Source organism: Erythranthe guttata, chromosome 8 (assembly GCF_056151865.1).
Source record: "Erythranthe guttata isolate IM_541 chromosome 8, IM_541, whole genome shotgun sequence".
NCBI lineage: Eukaryota > Viridiplantae > Streptophyta > Magnoliopsida > Lamiales > Phrymaceae > Erythranthe > Erythranthe guttata.
The window spans coordinates 16,677,787-16,692,298 of NC_142540.1; the positions used below are offsets into that span (position 1 = coordinate 16,677,787).

At 35.8% G+C, this 14,512-nt stretch overlaps 3 protein-coding genes across 3 annotated transcripts; 2 read left to right on the forward strand and 1 right to left on the reverse strand.

The window, feature by feature from the left end:
• Positions 1-3,254: 3,254 nt before the first annotated feature.
• Positions 3,255-4,042, reverse strand: LOC148768637 (uncharacterized). The gene has a single exon (XM_088822028.1). It carries the CDS (start codon positions 3,886-3,888, stop codon positions 3,610-3,612), a length of 279 nt encoding a protein of 92 aa, XP_088678154.1. The 5' UTR covers positions 3,889-4,042; the 3' UTR covers positions 3,255-3,609.
• A 1,850-nt stretch (positions 4,043-5,892) lies between these two features.
• On the forward strand, positions 5,893-10,406 carry LOC105951379 (tobamovirus multiplication protein 1). The gene is made up of 13 exons (XM_012974801.2): positions 5,893-6,513; positions 6,792-6,842; positions 7,038-7,071; positions 7,660-7,746; positions 7,858-7,909; positions 8,211-8,379; positions 8,490-8,585; positions 8,873-8,933; positions 9,201-9,265; positions 9,420-9,494; positions 9,598-9,679; positions 9,794-9,912; positions 10,034-10,406. Exons 1-13 carry the CDS (start codon positions 6,409-6,411, stop codon positions 10,055-10,057), a joined length of 1,020 nt encoding a protein of 339 aa, XP_012830255.2. The 5' UTR covers positions 5,893-6,408; the 3' UTR covers positions 10,058-10,406.
• Positions 10,407-11,510: 1,104 nt separating this feature from the next.
• On the forward strand, positions 11,511-14,122 carry LOC105951380 (basic helix-loop-helix (bHLH) DNA-binding superfamily protein). Its single transcript, XM_012974803.2, has 4 exons — positions 11,511-11,696; positions 12,184-12,313; positions 12,563-12,748; positions 12,905-14,122. Exon 4 carries the CDS (start codon positions 13,156-13,158, stop codon positions 13,885-13,887), a length of 732 nt encoding a protein of 243 aa, XP_012830257.2. The 5' UTR covers positions 11,511-11,696; positions 12,184-12,313; positions 12,563-12,748; positions 12,905-13,155; the 3' UTR covers positions 13,888-14,122.
• The last annotated feature ends 390 nt before the right edge of the window (positions 14,123-14,512 follow it).

Sequence of the window (14,512 nt, forward strand, 5' to 3'; positions counted from 1 at the left end):
ATATATATATATATATATAATGCTAAAATGTAGATCACCTGGGATAGTGTAGAAAATGAGTTGGGAGAGCAAAGCGGATCAGTAGCTTGACAACTTGATGATCCTGAGGTACCTGCAAGATGAACACACGTGAACTACGCCGGGGGTTGATCCGGCGGAAACCCCTCCGACGCTCAAGTCAGACGTGCTGATCATAGAATTAGTCCAAAGAATACGTATTGTAGTATTGCTCAGTTAATAGGACGTACGTTAATAAAATGAGTAAAACCTCTATTTATATGTCGTTTATTGGGTTGGGTTTGCTTTGTTGGGCCCAAGCCTTGCTTGAAGGTATTTGGGCCTCAGTGATATTGGTCTTCGATATTGGGCTCGTAGCCCAGTAGGTAAAGAAATTGTAGGCCCATTGGGTTGGCTCAATTAGGCATATCATTAAGCCCCCCCACTCTCGAGTCGATGTGGGGGCCATGTTGTGATGGGTCTCAGATCGTGTCGAGAGTAAAAATTGTAGAAGTCGATCGTTGGCGTATGGCCTAATGGTATGCGAAAACGCGTTTGAGCGTGTGTCGGAGGGGTGTGAATGCGCGTTGGCGCATAGCGCGACAAAGTTGCCGCGGTATAAGTTAATTGAGTCGTCGGTTTTGTCCCGCGACGATGTAGTAGCGAATTATCTCCTCGTGGGAGTTGTCTTGTCGCGGGGTAATAGTGTTGATCGAGTTATCTCCTCGTGGGAGTTGTCTCGCGATAATATAGTAGCACGGATCAAGTAATCTCCTCGTGGGAGTTGTGTCTGGGGTAATCGAGTTGATCGAGTTACGTCCTCGTGGAAGTTGTCTCACGATAATGCAGTAGCACGGAGCTAGTATTCTCCTTGTGGGAGTTGTTATTTTTCGACATTTTCAATGTTTTGACGCGTTGCTTGTATGTGTTTACATATAGCCTTCTGCGTGATGTACTTGAGGAGGGGATCAGGCTCTCAAGATTTTTATATGGGGATCGTGCCCTTTGTTAGACCTCGTGGGTCGTAAGTATGTTTGGGCCGTGGCCACGTTTTAATGAAGGACCCATCGAAAACAAGTAGATAAATTTGAGTAATCAAGCTGGCCAGGCTATATAGATTCCCATAATATTTCTAAGTGTTTCTAGGGTCGTAATCGTGCTATCTTGAGCTTGCGATTATATATTGAATTTCGGGCGAGTTGTCTCCTCATGGGAGTTGTCTCGCAACGAAGTTGTAGAAGCATTGGATGACGCGCGACTGAGGAGCGTGCGTATCGAGGTCGCTCTGAGCGAGTTGTCTCATCGTGGGAGTTGTTTCGCGGCGAGTCTTATTGCCGAGCGAGGTAGCTCTTCGTGGGAGTTGCCTTGCAACGGATTTGTAGTGCCGAGCGGGGTGGCTCCTCGTGGGAGTTGTCTCGCAACGGGTTGTGGAATAGAGCAAGTGGACTTCTCGTGGGAGTTCGCAACGGGTTATATGATTGAGCGAGTTATCTCCTCGTGGGAGTTATCTCGCTGTGGTTTCGTAGACCCGAGCGAGGCGGCTCCTCGTGGGAGTTGCCTCGCAACGGGTTATATGACCGTGCGAGTTATCTCCTCGTGGGAGTTGTCTCGCTACGAGTTGTAGTTCCGAGCGAGTTGGCTCCTCGTGGGAGTTGTCTCGCTGTGGATTCGTAATACCGACGGAGTTGGCTCCCCATGGGAGTTGTCTCGCAACGGGTTTGTAGGACCGAACGAGTTGTCTCCTCGTAGGAGTTATCTCGATGTGAGTTGTAGTACCGAGGGAGTTGGCTCATCGTGGGAGTTGCCTCGCAACGGGTGTGTAGGGCCGAGCGAGTTTGCTCCTCGTGGGAGTTGTCTCGCGGTGGGTTTGTCTCGCAAGCCCCCCACTCTCGATTCGATGTGGGAGCCTAGTCGAAAATGATATCGGATCGTATCGAGAGTAGATCTGTGCTGTAGTGTTTCGTTAATCGTTGGTGTGGCGTGGAGAAATAATATTTTTTATTTGGAGAGAGCACACGATTTGGTAGAGCGCGTTGAAATTCTCGCGCGATTTGATAAAGCGGGGTGAAATCGGCATGCAATTTGGTGGATCGGCGGGTGGTGGGTCCTGAGGGGGATCACCTGAACCTCGCGAGGCGGATCCATGAGACGTGGAGGAGGTGGCAAGCTAGAGCCTCCACGAGGTGGGAGGTCGTTAGCTGTGTCATTTTCTCTCCGAGCAGACGCCTCATGAGGATCTTGTTGGCTACGTGATCTGGTTTGCATCGTTCCTACAGACGGCGCCAAAATGATGATGCTAAAATGTAGATCACCTGGGATAGTGTAGAAAATGAGTTGGGAGAGCAAAGCGGATCAGTAGCTTGACAACTTGATGATCCTGAGGTACCTGCAAGATGAACACACGTGAACTACGCCGGGGGTTGATCCGGCGGAAACCCCCCCGACGCTCAAGTCAGACGTGCTGATCATAGAATTAGTCCAAAGAATACGTATTGTAGTATTGCTCAGTTAATAGGACGTATGTTAATAAAATGAGTAAAACCTCTATTTATATGTCGTTTATTAGGTTGGGTTTGCTTTGTTGGGCCCAAGCCTTGCTTGAAGGTATTTGGGCCTCAGTGATATTGGTCTTCGATATTGGGCTCGTAGCCCAGTAGGTAAAGAAATTGTAGGTCCATTGGATTGGCCCAATTAGACATATCAATATATATATATATATATGTATGTATATATATAATATTTTTTTTAGTTGATTATTCCATATGTTAATCATTAATTGAATAAAATCATGTCAACCATCAATATTTTAGCAAATTCAACCCATCAATCATTTTTTATGCAGTGCACGGAAACTTTAACTTCTTAACATATTCGAGGATATTTGTCAGACATTTTTTGGGTCATTTTGCAATTTCTGAAAAGTTAGAAACATGTTCGATTAGCGAATTTTCAAATATTTTTACTACTTTCCTAATTATTTACATGGTTTAGTAATCAATTGTAAATTGATAGTTGATAATGCTATTTATTTTGAATATATTTGTTTGGTGAATTTATATATACATAAAATTTTACATACATTTATATAACATATTTATAAATCTACCTCTTTTTTTAATATTTACACTTTTGCCCCAAATTTTCGTGTCAAGTATTAATTCGATCCTCGTATCTGAAGAATCAAGTGTCCAAAACCCAAAATACTAAAGAATCAATATATAGCATGGAGAAATCAAATCAAAATCAGATTACACAAATTAAGAAAAATAAATGACAATAAATGAATAAAATAATTATTACTGAATACATACTTAAACAAAATAAAATAAAGAAGTAATTGAATTAATATAGTTATAAATCATTGCAACAAATTAAAAAATAAAAATAAAGTCTAAATTTAATCATTAACAAAAAAAAAATGCTTTCTTCATGATTTGATTTCCTCCAGTAATCATCATCAACCAATGGCGGCATCGGCATATTCCTTATTCCTTAACCAACTCCAAAGGAAAATAATATTACGCCGCCTTTTTCAACCTGCGGAGATAGAATTAAACATATTTTTCTCCGAACATGGAAATCATGATTTTCGATTTTAATCATCGGAGCAAATCAGAAATGGCAGCCGCAGCAGAGGAAGAAGAAACATAGCCTGGAAACAAGAACCACAGCTTCCAAAACCGAAACAATCCTGAATAGCAAACTGTCAACTATCCAATGGTACAAGTTGAACTTCTTCTTCCACCGGAACCCGTCGGAGCGAGAGCTCTTCCGCCTCCACCGCCACGCTCCGCCGCCTCCGCCACCACCACCATCGCCACCGCCACTACTTTTCTTGTTATTCAGCCTCTTGAATAGAAACGAAAACGCTGACGACTGCTTCTTCTCCATGAAGTTTCTCTCTCTCTTATCTCTCTCTTTCTCTCTCTAGATTTCTCTCTCTAAACTTTTGATGGATTCTTGTGTTTGATTTCTTTTGGGGTTATAAAGGAGTTTTGATCTAATGGGTGTTTGTATTTTTTCAGAATTTTGAAGGTTTCGTGGAATTTAAGGTTGGACTTAATAGTAAATTTGGGTATTGTACGAGGGTATTTTCGGGAATATGAAGTCGTTGATTCAACCACAAATGTTTTACGCGTGTGTTTGGGTCAATGAGTGGAGGGTGTCGTGGGGCTCGTGGCTTTGTTTGAATAAAAAAAATATTCGATTATATTTTTTGACATGTATTTATAAAAATTAATTCATAGAATCACTTATCAAAAAAAAAAAAAAATCAAAAAAATTCATAGAATCAAATTTACATAAATAATCCAATGTTAAGACTCTTAATTAAAATTGATTTTGTAGATACTCTACCCAATGAATCTTTATATTAATGTGAGATTCAATTAATTAATTAGTCGCATGTTCGGTTCCTTATATTAATTCTCGCAGTTCTTGTATTAAACTAGTTAAATTCTGGTACTATATGAATTTGTCTATAAAATCATTTACTTCATAAAATTAAAGTGTAAATTACAACCACCTCCCTGAGACAGTGTAATTACAAAAAAGAAAAAAAAAACTTTTTTTTTGAGAAATTACATACAGCTCTCTGCACACTTTGCAAATTTTTTACATCCACCCCCTACAAAAGGGTGTTAATGCAAAAAATCTACAAATTATAAAGGGTGGATGCAATTACGGAAATATGAAGGGGGTTTTATTAAATAAATCTTATCTTATGGGGGCAATTGTAATTTATCCTACAAGGACAAACATGTAATTTTCTTGTTAACGCACCCTTACAAATCATTTACACAGAGGAAAGAATGCTACTAAATTAATGAAACACTAGCATATAATATTTGTTTATAAATTTTGTAGTGGTTTGAAATTTGAATGAGTTCGAATCTTATCATTCGAACATGTTATTAACCATATTATTTAATCAGTAAAACATAATAGAGTAATAGTGGTAATCGAACGAGCCCTTAATATTTTAGGTTAATCAATGAGCAATCAAGAATCATTAATCACCTCGTATTAATCAACACATATGACAACAACAATGCTTTGTTGTCACACTTTGTTGCCAATTGTTCAAAACTTGCATGCCAGCATATGCCCATCATGCAAAATTATGCCACTTAACAAACTTCCCTAATTGTCCTTACTATTTGCTTGGTCTTAAATAATTATGTATCATACATTCATAATTATATTGCCAACTTATTACGTGGCTTTAATTTTAAACAAATATTAGCTGGGATTGTTTTTTAATTAATTAATTAGTTAATTAAACAAATATGTCTCCTCACGTATTATTTATTTATGAAGCTTTTATTTGTATTTGTTTACGCAACGGCCAAATCAAGGAGCCTATTTAATATATATCTTAAAATATTCAAAAATTAATTCTCTAAATATAGTTCGATTAAAAACGTATATTCTTAAAAATAAAATATTATAAAATATGTAATTTTTTTAAAAATAATAAACATAAATGTGTGGGATTTGGATTGGGTCTTGTTTGAAGTTGGTCCATTGGATAATGCAAACTAGTTTTAACATTGGGCCGGGCCAGTCAAAAGGCCCGAAAATTAGATGGGCTATTGTAAAATGAAACAGCCGAAAGTCCAATAGAGAAATATTAAAATATTTAATGTTTTTAGATTTTTTAAATAAAAAAGTATTTATTAATCTAGAATTTCAACTATATGCATTAAAATGTGAAAGATTTTGACGCAGTAATTATTTTTTCACTGTACTAGTTTAAACTGGGCCTTTTAAGAGAACTCCAAGATTCGGTATCTTAAAAGGTCAAAAATAAAAAAATAAAAAAAAAAAAAATTCAGGCACGTGCCGAAAATCATAGGTCTAAACGAACATTCACACTCACACTCACTACTCACTAGCGACTCTTTCCTTTGGTCAAGCTGTAAAAATATTGTAAAATTAACACTCTGGGTGAGTGATTTCGATTGTATGTATGTATTTCTGTATCTATATGTAGAGAGAGAGAGAGTGAGAAGAGAGAGAGAGAGAGAGAGAGAGACGAGGGAATGGTGGTGGGGTTTGGGGGATTTAGAATCAGATCTATAGACTAGTGAAAATTCGGAAGATACCGTCGGAAATTCTGAAGAAGGAACGGAATATCCCTTTCGATACTTGCCGCACCGCCATTTTTTTCACTCTCTTAATTCTCAACGGAGGAGAAAACAATTGCATTTACACACACACACACACACACTGTATACCTATATTTGTATCGTTGTACGCATATAGACAGACATTCCCCCAAATATCTTATTTATTGTAGCATTCGTCTTTTTTCTCGACAGTGAGTATTTATTTTTTTCTTTTTTCCATTACGATTTCTGTGTGTGTGTGTGTGTGTGTGTTATGTGAATTGTGTACGGGGAAAAAAGGATGATGGAATTGAGAGAAGAAAGTTGCTATCCGGGGGCGGTGGTGGGGGTGAACGTGGCTTTGGCTTTTGTTGATGCAGTGATTGCATTTATTGCTTTTTATCAGGTGATTTTATTGCTTCTCTTTCTGATTTTAATTTGTAATTATTGTTTTTTTGTTGCTAAATTTAATGATGAAGGTGTTTGAATTTAAGTTGATTGATGCATTTGCTGACATGAATTTCATGATTAGAACTAGTTGATGTTTCTTCAGTTTAATAATAGGCTGTAAATTATGATCAATCGAATTTAGTCAAGAAGGTGGCTTATTAGGGCTTTCATTATGTAGAGAATGTTGGTTACTGCTTTATGTATTGATTTCTAAAGGATTCTTTCATTTATCAGTTGATTAGGATTCATTCGATGAATTCGCTGCTTGGCTGGACCCGACAAAAGGTAACAAGTTGATTTCATTAATATAACTCCTCTTGCTACGTTAGGCGCTGATGCTCGTGCCATCTTATTTCCATAGTTGATTGTTCCATACCATTTGTAGAAATCATCATTTAATTATGAATTATTCAGCTCTTTTGACATTTGGAGATGCTCTTCTTTTTTTATTTTTATATATAACTGTGATTCCATTTTCAGGTCTTTCATCTAATGATCGGATCTTCTAATCTCGGTGAGAATTACTAGGTGTTGGTATTGGAATTTTATAACCTCTATTTTGACATGATTCTTTGTGCACTCTATATGTTAGAATGCTCCGATATTATCTTCTTGTAGTGACAGTCGATTTCTTATAGAACTTTTGGTATGACAAATTGCATGTCTTCTATTTGACTATAAAATTCCCTAAAGATATATCAACTGCCTTATATCTCTTCCTGTGGCAGTTGAGTTTTTAACACTACAAGAAAATTTCACGTCATAAAAGTTCCTAAAGATATATCAACTGCCTTATGAGTTTTTAACACTACAAAAATCGTAAGAAAATTTCACGTCATCAATATAGAAAGTGCAGGTCCATCAATATACATTGCTAAGCACGTCTAAATGATCAAGCAATCGGAATAGTACTGTCTTAAGCAGCCCTTGATGGTTAAGTTTTGATGCTATTATTTTCTTGCAGTTCATAACTGATGTGATGGTATTGTATGTGCACTGTTTGAAGCTACTTTCCGATGATACTTGTACACTATCGATAACCAAGAACTTTCCTATTTTCTTATTTGCTTATAACTTATTGGATTATTAATTTCACTCGCAGGTTATTTCATTTATTTTGTTTCAACTCTCGTTGCTGCTTGTAAGGGTTGGACTTGCTGGTCACATTCATGTGGTTTCATTGTCATGGGTATTCAAATTCAGCCCCTTTTGTAATTTTATTTAATTATACAGTCTTGAAATGTCCATTGTCATACATAGCACAAGAGATACTTACGCTGAAGATATGATTTGTCGACAGCTTTCCCCAAAATTCTGTTTGTTGCAGCATTTCTTCTAATCCTATCATTTTGGTAAGTTTGACCTTATATGAAATTAAGACTTTTACTTCTCACTTTTATTCATAATGTTCGTTATCTAACAATCCCCATGAACATATTATATTGCAAATTATATTCCAAGACAAGGCACATGTATATAAACATCATGCAAGGATACACTCAACATAAGGTTAAGTTTTTGCCTTGACTTAGAATATAGTTTGCAATGTAAAATGATTTTGAATGTCAAAATCAAGCGATTCTAAAGCTAAAAGTGTAATGACTTGATTATGAGAAGATAAAATATTACCAACCGAAATGTACGATTTTGCAGGGTTGACCTTTGCCACCACCCAAGCGACGATGAAGAAGATGAAGGATGCAGCCCCAGAGAAGCCCTGCTGGAAAAGACGAATACAAGCGATTCTAACACAAATAGTCGCCGGAAGTTTTTCTCCCTTAGGTCGGTTCATATAGGAAGCCGTCAAAAAGTTGTGATTCTGGTATAAAAAATATATATTATGTTTTCCTTAAGTTCCTTAACAGCAGTAATTTTCATTCGGCGATTATATAATCCATATTTTTTCTTGTCTGATAATGTAATGTTAACCAGGTTGCGGTCTTAGTTTTCACAATAATGATAGCAGCTTCCGTGTTGATATGGATTGGAATGGGAAAGAATCCAATTGACTCAGCAGTTGTTGCTAAGGCATGTATATTCTTTATAACTAATATGTTTCGTATTGCCCAAGATACAGAAAAAGGAAACATAGTGAATTTTTGACTCTGCTCAATGATCAAGTTAATTAGTTAATTCAATAGTTTCATCATCTTTGAAGAGAAGTTCCTTTAAAAAAATGAGATAGTACAAGTTGTTTTTAGCCATTTATCGGGTGCTGACTGATATAACTGCTAATCAGAACCTTTTATTGAATATTTTACAAAATTCATAATCATGTTATTCATCAAAATGACAATTTGTTAATGAATATGCAGGTATATGTAGATATGATGTCAGTTGCAGTTCTTTTGCTCGGAGGAGCCTTGGCATGCTACGGTGAGCGCCCATAGTTCCGACTTCTAATTGTTCTCATTTTTTCTTTTTCTGAATTGTAGAATCAGCTCTGTTAACGATGTAATTATATTTATTATGTTATTTGGATTGTGAAAAGTAGCACTATTTTTTATTTATTTAGCTGGATATGTGAAAATAAATCATTTGGTTATATTTCGGAATTAGAGAATCATTAAACAATTCTATGATAGCATTTAGTTTGTACTTGCATGTGAATCTTGAAAATCACACAACGATGTTTTGTTTCAGGGCTTATGTTATTTTTGAAAATGAGAAAAGTGAGATCCGAGCAGGCTTCAACAGAAATATGGAAGGTAGCCTCTCAATTTATACTATGTTACATAACTATGGTTTTACTTACATTTCAATGATTATCTTAATTGCATGCCGGAAACAGTGAAAAGTAATACATTTACGTATTTTATCGGAACTATATTCATCACGTTGTGTCATGTTACTCATGTATAGGTTGCGGGCCTCGCCATTGTGTCTGTCATATGTTTTACGTTGAGTGCTGCTGTCGCTGTAGCAACAAATATACCGGTAAGTTCCTTCTTTTTTATATATACGTTATTACACACACTCATAGTTTCTGTTCCAAGTAAAAAAACTTCTTTTAAGACAAACGAGATTCTTATCACTGCAGCTGTTTTATCACTGGCACGAACAACAGATAGATGGTCATGGTGCCTATACATCACTTCTATTGGTTCTGTATTACTTCATAGGTATTTATATTTCAATTCTATATTTAATCCTTTTCAACTGGAACATTTCATCAATTTATTACAACTTCTTCGATTATTTGAATGATATAAATTAATTTATAATTACCACTCCAGGTTCATCAGTGCCATCAGCCTTCGTCTTATTGGTTATGAGAGAATTACCGCCTCCACTTGTGATAAGTAGACAACGAAGAACGATAGCCTGGACCAACGAAACAAGTTCACGGAATCAGGTTCCTCATGTTTACATTTCTGACTTATATTTCTATTTATTTATTTTTTTTTTTCTCGAAGAAACTAAAAAGAGAATTGTAGAATAATCGACCTCAGGCAGTTTGAGCTTTTCATATGCAGGTTTCGAGAGCAAACCCCGTCTGAAATGCACATTATACGTACCAGAAAAAAAATTATTGTTGCGAGAATTACGAAATAACGCTAGACAAATATAGGTGGTTGATTAATCCGACCCGGCGAAGATGAAAAGAAGCTCAGTTGACTAGGTCAAAAAAGTCAACGGAACGGAGTTGAAGCACATAACTGCCGGTGCCCTTAATTTCGACGCTTTAGCTCTCTTGTACATAACAAAAATATTTATTCATTGAAGTTTAATTTCAACTAAAATTATATCATCTTGAAAACACACCATGTAATGAATACTTAGTAATTATTGGCTTCGCTTTAGTTTGGTGAGACTATTGAGTGCAGAAATGAATGTTTGATTAGATAATCAATATTCTCCCATATAATTTAATTATTACATTATTTATTTATGTCACACTTGAAATAAAAAAAAAAAAAAAAAAAAAAAAAAGAAACAGGGGATGATGTATAGTTAATTTGATCGGGTCATTTCATATGGGTTGGCGCTGTCACTGCAGAGGCGTGCTTTTAAGCATGCGCGTTTAGTGATATCAGATTTCTGAACCATTTTTTTGAATAAAGAGATATAAAGAAAAACAAATCCAGCTATATAAAAAAGCTTATTCTTAATTTATTCTTTTTCCAAAAACAATTAATTGCCTTATTTTTCTTTTTTATTCTCTCTCTGGTCCCCATTCCGACATTTCAACTCATTTTATTTTTTTTAGGAAAAATCAAATCCAATTTTGAAATTGATTTCTCAACATTTGTTAATTTAAATCCCAATTTGTATTTACTGGATTTTTGACAGTGACCAGATTGATTGGTCATTGACTTTTTAGCAACCAGTAAATTATAACTTGGTAGAAAATGTTCGACCCGCGTGACATACACATATTCACCACTGACCAAATCATTCACTCTTCATACAAAAGCATGCTTCCATTTTTTTTTTTATAAATATTATTTTCTTTATAATGTGGAGAATTAAATTAATTTCTAATTTCTAATTGATTATTTCTCGAGTGACCAAATCTTTGTTACACAAAATCAGGGTCACTGCCTGCCTCTACCTCGGGGAACCTATTTTAATTCAAATTGACTTTCCCACTCTATAAAATTTGTTTTTTTAACAGTCATATATAATTAAAATAATATGGATTTTTTAAATTAAATAATTCAAAATTTAATATATTATATATATTTATACGCGCGTGGTTGTGGTGCGTGGACAGTAGTAGACCTGGTAAAAAAAAATAAAAAAAATGTCAAAAGGATTTGTTACGAATTCCAATATTAGATACGCAATTTTGTCAAACCTCGTGGAGGCCTACCTTTTTTCTCCATTCACGCGTGCTCTCTAATCCAACGGTCACCAACCCATCCGCATTGCACGGAAACCGGCCCCCTTTTCTCAATCCAACGGCCCTGATTCACCTACTTTGACTCCACCCCACTCTCTCTCTCTCTCACTCACATATCCCCATATCACCACCACCACCACGCTCAGCTCCCATTAACATAATAAACTCACACCACTCCCCACCATTACTCTCTCTCTCTAGAAATTTCTCTCTCTTCAAACATTCATCCTCTGCACCTTTCGCTATTTGAAGAAATCTGATTCGATTTTTTTTTGAGTTATTTTTCTCATTGGGTAAGCTTCTGACCTGGTTCATGTAATATATTATGTATCTGTCTAGTTTTGATCTCGTTTTTTTGGAAGAATTCTTTTAGTTACCGACCCAATTTTTTGGAATAATTTGTTAATTGTTCTCGATCGGGTGTCGTTTTCTCTTAATTTGTTCATGATCTAGCTAAAAGTTTCATTTCAGCTGTTTATCTTTAGGGTTTTGTACCTGAAATCGATCTATTCTCGATCTCCGATTACTGCTAGATTTCTTACATGTAGTGAATCTGTCAACTATCAATTGATGAAAGAATTACTACTTGTGTTTTAATTTGCTTTCATACTGTTTATTTACTTTTGTTTCATGGACTAAGATCTGGAATAATTTAGTACATTGTTAATGTTTTGACACATGTAGAAGGTTGATTTGTTCTGTTATCTTTTGTAATCTTATCTGAATATATCTTCAGTTGTTTCAAATAAATGCTGATATGTTTTTATTATTCTATAACAGAAGGTTTTGTTCAATACTTTAATCTGTGCTGAAAAAGGGATCATCATGCCGTGGGTATCTTCGAATTTTTTCGGGAAGTTTGTGCGATTTGTCGTGTTCTTTCTCGTTATTCTATAAATCAGTTTATTCGGTAAGCAAAACCGTCCTTCATTATTTTATCTTTTCCGATTGCCGATTCATATTCGTACTAGTTCATATTCTTCGTATAGCTCATACCAAAACATACTTTACGTTAGGACATTGTGTATTGAATTACGCATTCTTGTTTATTTATTATTAATTTTTTTGTCTACCTAATTATTTCACAATGATAATCGTAGTTTCATGTTGGGAGTTTTATTTCTTATTACTAACTTTTTGCTTGTGAATCTTTTTGCAGATCGATTTTGTTTAGTTTTCATTTCAGTGTTGATTTGTATACGGGTTATACTTAATTTTGGTGGGAAGAGTGAGAATGCACATTGCTTTTTTCCGAATTAAAATTCAGAAAGTGGTGAAAGAATTAAGAAAAATTAACATGACCCTTGGAAGCATTGCTTTTTACCAGTTGATGCAAGTTCGCCAGGTCAGTGATTCATATATTCGACAATTTACGCAATGCAATTTTTCTGTGCAATTTAAATACTATAATACAATTAGTGTTTTGTTTATTAATTATCAACATACATCTTTCGATTATGAATTAACTGTAATTTGGATACTATATATCTTTTTCTTGCAGGCCGAGTATTTTCGTCAGTTGCTTAAACCAGTTACGTAGTCTTCTTGTCAGTCAACCTTTCCCCTCTGTTTTTGGTTATTGAGTACCGATGAAGTACTGAAATAACACAATACTCTTCTCACATGATGGATAATACACCCCAACCTTTCTGAACAACCTCTTTCTTTTAGCTATCGAAATCCGAATTCAAACAGTTGCCTCTTTCAAAAAGCTGTAATTTTTTCTATTTTTTTTATTTCCAACGAGCATTCATGCACAGTCACAGCCCTTACTTGTCTGACAAGCCAATGCCCCCTCTTGGTGATCAAACGGGCTGTAGTTACATGCAAAATGCTCCTATTCCGTCTCTCGTCAACGGATTTATTCCACCTGGGATTAAACCACTGTTGCCCTTGAGAAACCTCGATATTCACCCTTCTACTGCATGTCCGAAAAATTATATAATATTCGACCAAACCGAGAACAGAAGCCAAGTCATGTTCCATCCAGATATAAGCTCTAAAATGTTTTATCCTGGTCTCGAGAAATCTATTTTCCAAGAAAATGTCTGCAAACAAGACGAAAATGAAGATGGGAATATTTCGTCTACATTGAAAGAAGATGAAAATGACATCGATGCCCTTTTGAGCACAGAGTACGAAGATGATGAAGAAAACGGAGAATCCGAAGATGAGGTCATGAGCACAGCACGAACGGTTGCTAAGTACGAATATGATTCGTCGGATTCTTGCTCGAATTACGAGAGTGTAACTAGAAAGACCCGGAGAGTTTTCTGTGAGAAATCTTCTGGAACCTTCCGGAAGAAGGGGGAGAGGGTGAGGAAAATGGTGAAGGCGTTGAGGGGAATAGTGCCAGGTGGTAATCGGATGAGTAATGTTGATGTTCTTGATGAAGCTGTGAGGTACCTTAAGTCTCTTAGGGTTGAAGTGAAGAAGCTGGGACTTGATAAAAGAATCGAAAGGGTGAAAAAATCGAACGAATGATTTTGCCAGATCAGCTTCGGGATTGTTTTTTGATGTTTCTTGATTTCTGCTTATGTTGTCTTAAAAACTATGATTATGTATTATGAATTGTGATGTTTCCTTCTGTACTAAGAATGTAGAGTTCAAGATCTGCTGGTGTTGCAGACATTTATATTATTATTATATGTTCAATTATGTTTGCATTAATGCAATGTCTGTGAAACTCGTACCTGGTGAAAATATTTGTTGCACTTTCGAATTGCTGTTCGGAAATTAATTATCGATCACATTATTTTTATCGGTCAATGTTGGAATGGTGAGTTATTGTTTGTTGGATTTACGAGTATTGTTTCGCAATGTGGATCAAAAGGCTCGTTTTAAATCTTTGCTTGTGATATAATATTTCATCTATTTCACATTTAACATGGATCTCTCTATTCCATTCCCGCAATTGATCGTTTTGCACATAGTTCTGTGATTTTAAAGGAGTAGCTATCATTAGCTACACGAACATAATCAAGTGAATACCTAATATACCCCTCTAAACTTCATATATTTACTTACCCCTCATCATTCATTCCTCTCCTCACCAGCTAACCTTGGTAAATGATCTGAAATTATTCTTGTTTAAAATATAGAATCATGT

Coding starts and splice junctions, on each gene's coding strand:
- LOC148768637 (XM_088822028.1), bottom strand. CDS start 3,888: ATGGAGAAGAAGCAGTCGTCAGCGTTTTCGTTTCTATTCAAGAGGCTG.
- LOC105951379 (XM_012974801.2), top strand. CDS start 6,409: ATGATGGAATTGAGAGAAGAAAGTTGCTATCCGGGGGCGGTGGTGGGG. Junction 7,747..7,857: donor ATGTGGTTTCATTGTCATGG/GTATTCAAATTC, acceptor ATTTGTCGACAG/CTTTCCCCAAAATTCTGTTT. Junction 8,380..8,489: donor GTCAAAAAGTTGTGATTCTG/GTATAAAAAATA, acceptor AATGTTAACCAG/GTTGCGGTCTTAGTTTTCAC.
- LOC105951380 (XM_012974803.2), top strand. CDS start 13,156: ATGCACAGTCACAGCCCTTACTTGTCTGACAAGCCAATGCCCCCTCTT.